Here is an 11288-nt window from a genome sequence, read left to right on the forward strand (position 1 = left end):
TTCCCACCTTTCCCTTCAGTCTAAGCCCTGTGCCAGTCTGTTTCCCTCTCCTGCTCACAGATTTTTGAAGCCCAAAGGGACTGGTATAATCACATTGCTTGGCTTCTCAAGTGGCCAAGAACTCCCTTGCCCACTGCCCAAACTCTTTTTGGGCCTCCCCATGGGCTTTGGAGTAGGGGAGCTGGGAGACGGAGGTGTGTGCTCTACTGCTCTCACAAGGTCTGCCTTCACTCCCAGCTCCATGGTGAGGTCGCTGCAGGTTTTCTGCTGGGCTGAAGAGCCCTCTGCTGTCAGAAGCCTTGTTCCCGTTCAGGTGACGCCAGCCTGTGCTCCAGTGGAGTGAACTCAGACACAGGAGTTCAGTTCACGTTAACCTGTAGTGCTGGGCAGTGTTTCCAGGCTCCAAGCCATCCTTGTTTCACCCTTCTTGAGTCTTCTTTGGTTCCTTTTTAGTGTCCAATACCCAGATTTCCCACAACTGGTTCACTACTCTGATATACCAAATCGATCAGAGGGATGGAGCACCTCTCCTACAATGAAAAGCTGAGAAAATGAAAGAGAATTTGGATTGCTCAGTCTGGAGAAGAGAAGGTTTTGGGGTGACCTAATTGCAGCCTTCCAGTACCTAAAGGGAGCCTACAAGAAAGATGGAGAAAGACTATTTACAAGAGCATGTAGTGACAGGAGAAGGGGGATGGCTTCAGACTGAAAGAGAGCATGTTTGTGCTGGGTGTTAGGATGAAATCCTTTACTGTGACGACGGTGAGGCGCTGGCACAGGTTGCCCAGAGAAGCTGTGGGTGCCCCATCCCTGGCAATGTTCAAGGCCAGGTTGGATGGAGCTCTGAGGCACCTGGTCTAGAGGAAGGTGTCCCTGCCCATGGCAGGAGGCTGGAACTGGATGATATTCAAGGTCCCCTCCAACCCAAACCATTCTGTGATTCTTCAAAGTGGAGAATTTTTACCTCTGCTCTGGGTGAACACAGGCTAATGCATCCCAGTGTAACCCATCTGCACAGAGGAAGAATTATGCAAGTACCATTAATTTCCTTGGTTGTCTTCCAATCCTAATTCCTTTTGGAGCTCCCCATCTTGAAAGAGCACAGACTATGTTTATGTCCCTGGGTGAATGTCTTTTCTGCATTCAGTGCAGCCAAAAATACCTACTGTTTATAAATAAACACACCAATAGTTACTGACTGTTCAGTACATCTCATCTTTTTCCAACATTTATTACTTTCATTGTTCTTTGGATCCTCTGAAAGCTTCATCAGCACTGGTTTAATACCTTCTTTCAGATCATTAATCAAGTTACTAATGAGCATTAGTTTCAAACAACATCCTACTGGAAATAATTTCATATTCTATAGTCTCTTTTCCCCCTCATTACTTGAAATCTATCAGTGAACTAAAATTTATAATATTGGCCTTTTTGTTGTTTTAGTAATTACTAACTTGTTTTACTTCAGAACAGAGTCTTGTGTGGCCAGATAAAATGCCTCGTGCTGTTGCAACCTCTGACTCTGGGTTGACCCAACCCATAATTTAATCAGAAATTATCACAGTTGTTGGACAGGAACAATTTTGAGAAGTGAGATCACGTATTATAAACACTGCGACATAAATGCTTATTTTTCAATTTAATGCATTTTGCATCTCTTATCTTGATATAATGGCAGTTTGCCTGGTTTACAGGTGTGGATATAATCTATTTTTTATTTAGAAGTATTGACACCAGGTTAACTTTCCCAGACTTCTTTCTCCCCACTATTCTACAATTCCCCCAGTATTCTACAATTCCCCCAGTATTTTACAGTACCTCTAAGTGAAAAATGCACAGACCTTCAGGGCTACCCACAAAAACATGTAAGGACAAAGTTCCTTCTAGCCCTCATGGGTTTTATTTTCAAGATATATTTTCAATTATGGAAAACTGAATATACAACAAACAAAACCACCAAAGTTTGTGGTTTATTTGTGTGTAGCTAGTGCATTCTCATCCAAGGTCATACTATCCATCTTCCTACTAGTGTTTCCAGCCTATCTTCACCCCATTCTACCACCTCCCCTTCCCTCTGCCTCTTTAAAGCCTGTCAGGCCCCTCTGTCTCACTTCAGGTGTCCTACTTGCTCCTTAGGAAGGCTCCTTAGGAAGATCCAGTAGTACCAATGAACTGCCTGGATTTGACACTTCAATTCATCCAATTTGAAGGTGACAGCTATGGGAGAAGGAGCACGAAGGGATTTTGTTTCCTTTGGACTGATAAGGATGACTTGGAACCACTGAAATAAATAGTGTTTGATTTCATGTTGAGAACATGCAGCCTTCTCTTTCTCCATCTTGCTGGCACAGCTGTCAGAGACATTTCAGAAATGGCAGGGTCTCATCCCAGCCTTTCCAGTGCCCTGATACAGGAGATCGATTGCTTTTAAGGGCAAAACATTTCACTTGAAACTGTAACTCATAGGAAACAATGAACACAGGTGTGTTCCCTTCTTTGGAGAAAACCCTCCTGCCTTCTGAAGCCAGAAGTGCATGTACCATGGCAGCCTGGGCTCACCCTCTCAATAAACTTCCCCTTCTTCTTGGTTGGGGATCTCCAAAACTCTCCCCTGGGCTCCTGCCTTAACACAAAGTTCTAAGACCCCAGGTAAGGCGAGTTCCCTTTGGAGAAAGCCCTCCTGCTTTCTGAAGCCAGAAGTGCGTGTACCATGGCAGCCTGGGACGGGCAAAGGGCTCACCCTCTCAATAAACTTCCCCTGCTTCCTTTAGAGTTTGGGATCTCCAAAACTCTCCCCTGGGCTCCTGCCTTAACACAAAGTTCTCCTCTCACTGAAACTCTTTTCACCGAAGCTCTTTCCCATATTCCTTGCTGCCCCTGGAGAAGGCTGAAACCTTGGTTTGCACGGAGCGTGCAGCAGCTAGCAAGGCTCAGGCAGCCAGGTAAATCACCCTCCCACTGCCGAGTCCTCCCACTGCAAGGCTCCTACCTAAATCTGTAATCAGGACAGCACCCAACAGGGAGCAAAGGCTGAATCCAGATAAAAGGATTTGGGATTAGATCAAGATTAGGAAATCCATGCCCAAAGAGGAATGGATCCTCACGATCAAAGGTCAATGTTAATCCCCACCACGACCATGGTCACCTTCCTGTTTGTTGTAGACAGGTAGAAGAATTATAAAAGAAAGACCTCATAAAATCAGGCCTGCTCTGTTAAATTAATAGCTAGCCTGTCATTTCTTCTAAGTGCAGCTAAGTAATTTGCAAGTTCCCATGTGAAAACAATCTTGGCATGAGAGCTCGTTAGCACAACAACTTATTCTTGAGTGAAAAACAACTAGCACCTACATAAACAACAAGATTTGTCTCATGAGAATCAGTAGAAAAAATATGTAAACTAACTATAAATACAGAAGTTTGATAGACATGCAAAATACCATGTACTGACCAATGAACTAAGTGTGAATGTATTGTCCACCAGTAAGATCTGACACAGTGCCTTCTGATAATCCTATAAAATATGACCTATACAATAAAGACTTAGCTTTTCTGCATGAAGAAACGGAGTCCTGTCTGCTTATTAATGCAACACCTGTTCTCCATCTCAGACTTCTCCTCAAAACCTGGCCAGGACCTGGCAGCTGGTTACTGCCACCATCTCCGTGCTGTGAGCACCTTCCTGAGCTCAGCTGGCTCTCCACTGGATCAAAGCACCAGGTGCCACATCTCACAGTGGCTCAAGGCTGCCAGAGGTGAGGGCTGCTGCTGTTGCAGTCCCTTCTTTTGGTCTGGAAACCCCAGGATGACTTCCACAAAACCTCTCCCAAGCCTGCTTTGTTCTGTGTAGCTCCTCCTTCAGCCTTGCTCTCTTCAGGGCTTGCCTTGGCTATGACACCTCAAAAGTCACTCCACTGCCAGGGACAGCAGGCTGCTGTCTTTGAAGTCCCTTCCAAACCAAACTCTTCTATGACTCCTGCTGGGGTTTGCCATGGGACAAAACGGCATGGGGAAGTGGGCTCCAGCCACGGCTCTGTTCTGCACTTCCTTGAAGGGTGGAACACTGCAAACTCTGCCCTGAGCTTCCAGAGGGTGGATGCTGCATCCTTGTCTCAGGGCAGGACAGTCAGTCCCCAGCAAGGCATGTCTCTGTTAGTGCCCACATGTACAACAGAGGGATACACCACATCCCAGCACGCCACCTCCAAGTGTAAGCCATGAATTGATTTCCTGCCTTCTGTTCCAAATAAACTGATGAAAAGGTTTGTGTAAGAGTGTGTGCCAGAGCACAAAACTGGCCAAGAACCCAGGAGATCTTCCCTGGTCCTGTATTCCTAATGCCTCTCAATTTTCACCTAATCCCAGAGATGCTAAGGAAAGGTCATTCATAACGTCAGCCACGGTTGCAGTGATATGACAGGAAAATAATGGAAATATTCCCTGTCTGTGCAGGAACCCCAGAGGCCCAATTCAGGGCTGCACAGCTGACCAAGAAGGATCAACCAATTTCCCTTCAGTGCACAGCAAAACTACAGCAATTAGAGGGCATTTTTTGCAAATGGTGAGTTCTTGGGTCTTCTTTCACAATCTCCATGTTGAGCATCATCTCACCCTGTGACTACATGGGAAGGCTGTTAGGCTATCTTCTGTAAGAAAACAAAGCCTGAGAATTTCACACCAAGTTTCTCCTCAGCAATTTTCCAAGGATGTGAAAGAGGTAATTGTGCCACAGCAGGCACAATTAGGTCAGCTGAAGGCAAAGACTGATCCACCAACTCTTTACAGTTTGTTTCTTTATTCAGTAAACATCTAGTTACAAGTTTCACAAATTAAAAAAGTAGGGGAGCTGACTGAAGAGGGGTCAGGGGGCCCACAGGCTGATCCAGCTTTTGTTCTGCTCCTCCCTTCTCCAACATACACATCCTTCTGCTTCTCCACAGATGCACCAGGGAGCAGCAGGGGAATCAAAGCCTCTGTCCCAGTCAGGGGACTGACAGGGGGGTCTAGCAAATTCCCTCATATTCCTTTCACAGGGGACTAAACACAAACTTCAGAACCAGCCCAACCCAGCACAGAAAGAGTGGAAAGGATGGAAGAGGCAAGGTGGCAGCTCCTCATGCCCAGCACTACTGGCAGAAAGAACAGAGCCAAAGGGAGAGCAGAGAGGGAATGGGCAATTAATGTGTTCCTTGCACATCAGTGAGATTCCCCATGTCCCACTGCAGCACCCAAATGGGGTGAAATAGAGCAATGCAGAAGATTAGTTGCTTTGTTTTAATCCTTAAGTGGGAGGGAGGTTAATACTAAATTTGAGAAGGGTCCAAGTGGTGCTTTGAAGGGGCTTCCGAGTTTCACTGTCTGTACCTGGGAGGAAAGGAAACAGAAGACATAAAAAGAGTAAGTGGTGCTTAGAAAGAAGACGGATAAAGACAAGTTTAAACCAAATGTCTAGACATCAAAAAAAGGGGAAAATGTCCCTTTTGAAGCACTAGATCACATCCTGGTGAGCCCTATCCAAAGCACAGGAGAGCAGACACCAGCACTTACTTATATTTCAAACTGGATAGACAGCAAATGGTCTCTAAGTTCCACACAATGACAATATAAACACTCCACAGACTGCAATCCTACATCACATCATACTATTTCAGCCATCAGTTAAGGCTGACACCACAGGTCTTTTGTTCACGACAAAGCCAACTTAAACAGCTTCCATCTTCGGCTTCAGCACAGCATCTTCTCCAAATTCACACCTTCCCCTGCCCTCTCAAAGCAGGAAAATCCCTTTGCAACCGAAACTTCAAAATAACATAAGATTAGCGCAAAGAACAGATAACCCTATGGCTAAGAGGCAACCACCGAGCGGAAGACACGGAAGGAACTTGTTAAGACTCACAAGAGCGCGTAGGTAGGTTTGGGGGTGGCCACGCTGCACCCCCCACAAGGTCTGCTCCCAGTTCACCAGTCGTAGCGGCGGGACTGTCTGGAGGGAGAATCCTCAGGGCCCTGGATGGCGAGGCGAGTCCCTTCGGCCCGCCGGCCTGCGCTGCCCTCGTGGCGCCGGAACTCCAGGCCCCGCTGCGGCCGGAACCGGGACGTCTCTCGCCGCCACTCGTCGTCAAAGGCGGCGGCGTCACCTGCGCGGGGAGACCGCCAGCTCACGCGGGGAAGCAGCACCCGGCTGGGCTGGGAGGAGGACACGGGCACTCTACTCACTTTCGTCCATGTTGATGTAGTCCTGCCTCTCCTCCTGGTCGCCCGTGCGGTGGTTCCGGGAGCGCTGCATGATGTGGGCCCTCTCCCTGATGTGGTGCCCGATCGACATCTGTTCCAAGCCGCTGTCCGAGTCCCTGACGGTCCGTCTTGTCTCGCGGATCTGGGGGCAGATTCCCACGTGGAATCAACATTTTCATTCCTTCTCCCAGCCCCCTAAGGCACCCTGATTCCTGCCTCCAGTATTTCGGCCGATTTGCACTGCCACCACTCCCAGGATGTCAGACGCAACATTAGGAACAGGGAAGAATGGATTCCCCACTGCCAGCTCTTCCCATTTCCTCCCAGGGGCCCTTGGCACGGTTCAGTGAGTCACCAGAGCACAATGTGCTCCTCGAACTGCAGCTGGCCGCGGAGCCAAAGTGCTGTAGGTGGCCACCCACAAAGCCACCAAACGAAGCCCACCCTGTCCCAGCAAAGCCAGCAGCCTCCCCCTTACCCCGCCAGGTGCTGAACGCATCTCTGAGGTCTCCTGATAGACCTTGGGCCCATCACCCAGGTTGGAGTAAGAGATGACAGTTGAGGAGGTAAACGTCTGGCAGTTAGCACCACTTGTCATATGTTCCTGCAAGAAGGAATGGGGAATGGTGGAAAGAAGGGATGGGAGGGAAGAAGAGATGGCATTTAATTCCCTCTCTGCGATGAAGTAAGAAGTTACAATAGGATGAATATAATCCCCATGGGTCCCTTTTTCTGGAGAACACACCTTCCTGTTAAATTAATACTTATTTCTTGCTAAACATGTCCACCCACACACTTCCTTCCTCACCCCTCTCCTCTCCCTGCACTCAGGAACAAGCTCTGTCACTGACTCCCAGTGACGAAGCAAAGCTTACAGCTCTGCCACCTTGGCAGGTGTGCCTCAGTCCATCCCAAGCAGCACAGTAAGGTAAGAGACATCAGAGGGGTGGCAGAAGCACCCTCAGCACTCCCCTCCATACAGAACAGTTCATGAAGGGTTCTTACCATGTTTCCAATCATGTCGTTCATCATCCCAAACATATCCATAAAGCCACCTGCCTGATAAAAAGGAAAAGAGAACACAAGAGTAGTCAGTCTGGGAAGAGGCATGAGGAAAGAACAACAAACTATGTGCAAAAAGCCTGCTGCCTAAGAAGAAGAACCTTGATTTTTTTTTTTCATGTTCTTTCAGTGTGCAGAAAAAAAAAACAACAAAAAACCACCAGAATTTGGGGTTGCTGTTCTCTCCATTCTCTCAGGTTGCATTGCCCAATGCTCTGGCAAAGGTTATTCTTTTAGTTTGTATCCAACTGCTGATGCATTGGGGTTTGTGAGCTTGGGGACTCAGCAAAGTAAGAAGAAATCTCAGCAGATGCACTAAGAGTGGTCTTAAGAAAATTTCCACTGATTGTTTTCTTTCTAGCATAACAACAAATTTGCTTATTTTCCCCTACAAACACCTGCCTTTTCCATCCTGTAAACCTGAATGCTGCAGTAACACCCTGGGCCAGCAGGTCTCACAGGTTAATTGTGCAATATGTAAACAAAATTACAATGTCAGTTCAAAATTGCTGATTTCTTTTTTTTTTGTTTCCTCGAGTAGCCTCTTGTTCTCGTTTCCAGCAGAGCAGTACTCACACACAATGTTATTATGCTTTGAAGTCTATGTGTTTGTAGTCTTATTAATCCTCCTCTGAGCTACAAAAATTCCAGGACGCTGGAGTCTCTTTCATTGAGGCAATTCTGCAGAGCAAGGCAGCTAAAGCTGCTGGATCTGGAATAACCTATTTCCACTGTGTCACTTCGGTGGAAGACGGAGATCAGCACGCTCCGAGCGCGGTGTTCTCACGTACACACAGCCATTCCCATCCCAGCCCTGTTTAGTGACTATTCTGCTGGCTTTCCAGCCGCCACCACCAGCAAAGGAGGTGCAGTAATCCCCTCTGCCTACTGATGGCCAAGTCCTTTCCTGGCGTCCTCACAGCTCCTCCATTACCTCCACATCTGCAGCTTCTTTTCAGACAGATGAGGTTATTAAGGGACTACCTGCTCTTCCCAGATATTAACTGTCCCAATTCCCATGAAATATTGTGCTATAACAGCTTTATGACTTTTCTCCGGTCAGGGTGCAAATACAACTTCCCCATATACAGAGAGTTAGACTCTCTCTTCAAAAACAGCTCACGGACAGGATTAAAACATTAGAGGGGAAACAAGGTAAAGGCCTGAAGTCATAAAACAACTCAATGAGAGGTCCAGGAGAAACCAGATGCTTCCAGTTTCAGTTCAATACCTTCTTCCCTATTCCATTTACTATAAATCTCAAGCTCATCCTGGTCTCTGCAGACATTCCCATCCTCCCTACCTGGTAGGATAGCTGGTCAGGCTCACAGATGGCTACATTTTAGCACCGGTTGCACACAGTGCTGATGAATCTCAGTATGGAGCCACTACTTGGAAAGCCTCTAATCTGACCCAGAAAAACAGAAAACTTACCATGCCGAGCATCCCAAAGGGTGAAACAGCTCCTGCCTGCCAGGAGAACAGAAAAACAGAACAGAGAATGACTTTGCAACAGCCAAACACTAGATCCTCATCAGAACACACTAATCCTTCTCAGAAACAGAACTGGGAACACTCAGGCTTTACAAACAGATCAAGTGCCCCACAGATTGCCCTGGGGGTTCAACCCATTAGCACCCCTAACAAACCAGACGTGTGGTGATGCTCCTAAATTTCTCCCCATTATATGAACTCACATCCTTGAACGAGAAACAACATGTATTTAGTATTTATTCCCTTCCTCCCATCCAACCTAGAGTTGCATTCAAGACCTTAATACAGGCGGAATACAGAGAAGGACCAGAGCACCACTGCCTGAGAGATTCACTCCGCACCCACCCCCTGCGTGGAGGAGAGGGGGGAGCCCAACCCGGGAAGGGTGGGAGACAGACACTGCCAGAGCAGTTTGGGAAACTGCGGCCCGTGCCCAGCCCTGTGTTACCTGCATCCTGCGGGCAGCCTGGCGAGCCCCAGGGGCGCTCCCGTCCGTGATGCCAAGGAGCGGCCCGAACCCGAAACTCCCCGACAGCATGCGGTTCATGTGCTGCCGGTGGATGGCAAAGGGATCCCTTTGGAGAGGGGCAGAGAACAACGGTGAGGACAAAGCCCCGTGTAATCCGCTCCTGCCAGCTCGGTGTTATTCTTACACACCTGTACACTTAATGGCACCGGAGAGCAGGAGATCCTACTTATCGTCCTCCCACCCCTCCATGTGCACAGACACAAACAGTGAAATGCAAGACTGGAACCTCCAGAATGGACTGCATGGCCTGACACCCCTCTGCTCCCCAGGGGTTGAGACCACAGACAGCTTTTCCAGATTTGAGGGAGAAAGGGGACAATAACTGGGAGCCCTAACTGGTTATCCCAACTTTTGCAGCCTCCACTTTGAGGGCTGCATGTACTCACACAGGTTGGTGAAGCAAGAGGAGGAAAATGAGGGTAAGGATAAAGAGTCACAGAATTGGGTGGCCACAATTAGAAACTTCTGGGAAATACCATAGCTTTTTTCCCCCCTAACTGGATTTCCCAACTTTTGCAGCCTCCACTTTTGAGGGCTGCATGCACTCACATAGGTTGGTGAAGCAAGAGGAGGAAAAGGAGGGTAAGGATAAAGAGTCACACAATTGGGTGGCCACAATTAGAAACTTCTGGGAAATACCATAGCTTTTTTCCTGCACATCTTGTAGCCTGCAATTATCCCTCTTGAGCTTTAATGACCTCCACAGCACAGATTATTCCTGAGATGACAGAAGTACCCACTACTTAAATACTTAAAACTAATACTTTTCTGTCTCTACTGGAAATGCTTCCCATAATAAAAGCTAGACTCATACCTGCCATGTTAATGAGAACACACAGTCATTCAGTGACTAACTGGGACATCAAGGTCTCCTCTCCTGCTAATTTGCTCACAGCTGATAAAATTCTGGCTTACTATTGATTTCCTAAGTAAAAGATTGACTATTCTTCTACATACATAAATTTCACCAAATTTCTAGTAGTGTCTTGTTTAACATAATCAAATTCTTCCTGTATTACAGTCTATTCCTTATCCACTTTGCAAAGGCTGCCAACTTAGTGTCACTGCCAAAATTTATCAATAGCATCCAATTTCTGTACTGAGGACGGAAACAAAAACATTCAGTCAAAGGAGTCCCAGGAAGAGTTCTTGGGACCTTTGTTAGATTTCAATACTCGTGTTTCAAAACTACTCGTTGTTTTCTCTTTACTTTGTTCCTCACAACTTGACAACTGCTTCAGCAGCCTTCTCCAGCTCCATTAATGACTTCCTGTGCAGAACAGCAACAAACACTGGACAGAGCAGCAGATTTTATCTACCTCAACTGCAACCCTACTTTGCATAATGAAAAAAAAAACCAAAAAACCTCGCGCAAAGAAAAAAGATTAGTTATTATGCCAGCCCTCTCTTCCTCTCAAGACAGCTGCGATGCCTTTTGGCCTACTTTATATCACGCTTTCCTCCAAGACCACGCTCCACTATCGCGGAAACGAGACCGACGCGAGCCCTGTGAGCGGCCGCGCTGTCCCTCGGGAGGGTGTCCGTGTGTGCTGTCCGTGTGTGCTGTCCCTCCGGAGGCTGTCCGTGTGTCCTGTCCCTCCGCAGGCTGTCCGTGTGTGCTGTCCCTCCGCAGGGTGTCGGTCCGTGTGTGCCCCAGCCAGCCGCGCTGCCGCGGCGCTCCGGGCCCGCCCGGCTCTGCCCGCCCGGCGGGGCGCGGGGGCAGCGCACACTTCCCCGGGGACGCTCCGTGCCGCAGCCCTCCCTCCCTCCCTCCCCGGCTCCCCTGCCCGCAGGATGCCCAGCCCGACTCACATGGCAAACATGGGGTCCTCCGGCTCGCCATCCCTCATCAGCCGGAACATGCTTCGCTCGCTCGGGGGCGGCCTCTGCGGAGGGGAGAGGGCGGTCAGCGCAGCCGGGGCTGAGGGCGGGGAGGGGCGGAGCGGAGCGGCGGAACCGGCCCCCCCGCCCC

General features: G+C 48.4%; 1 protein-coding gene and 1 long non-coding RNA gene across 6 annotated transcripts in view; one reads left to right on the forward strand and one right to left on the reverse strand.

The window, feature by feature from the left end:
* The first annotated feature begins 2867 nt into the window (after positions 1-2867).
* On the forward strand, positions 2868-4530 carry LOC120506430. Its single transcript, XR_005628508.1, has 3 exons — positions 2868-2942; positions 3609-3752; positions 4450-4530. It is a non-coding gene; the product is annotated as an uncharacterized LOC120506430 (long non-coding RNA).
* Positions 4531-4773: 243 nt separating this feature from the next.
* Positions 4774-11288, reverse strand: part of MLF2 (myeloid leukemia factor 2) — a 9618-nt gene continuing 3103 nt past the window's right edge. For all 5 annotated transcript variants that reach the window (XM_039717976.1, XM_039717975.1, XM_039717972.1 and 2 more), the window contains exons 2-9: positions 11129-11202; positions 9236-9362; positions 8728-8763; positions 7237-7290; positions 6710-6835; positions 6214-6373; positions 5894-6134; positions 4774-5361 (exon numbers count right to left, since the gene is read on the reverse strand). In XM_039717976.1, coding sequence (XP_039573910.1) covers positions 5956-6134; positions 6214-6373; positions 6710-6835; positions 7237-7290; positions 8728-8763; positions 9236-9362; positions 11129-11178 — 732 coding nt within the window. In that variant the 5' untranslated portion in view covers positions 11179-11202 and the 3' untranslated portion in view covers positions 4774-5361; positions 5894-5955. The remainder of the gene's footprint in view (positions 5362-5893; positions 6135-6213; positions 6374-6709; positions 6836-7236; positions 7291-8727; positions 8764-9235; positions 9363-11128; positions 11203-11288) is intronic.

This window comes from Passer montanus, unplaced genomic scaffold (genome assembly GCF_014805655.1).
Source record: "Passer montanus isolate IOZ18808 unplaced genomic scaffold, ASM1480565v1 scaffold39, whole genome shotgun sequence".
NCBI lineage: Eukaryota > Metazoa > Chordata > Aves > Passeriformes > Passeridae > Passer > Passer montanus.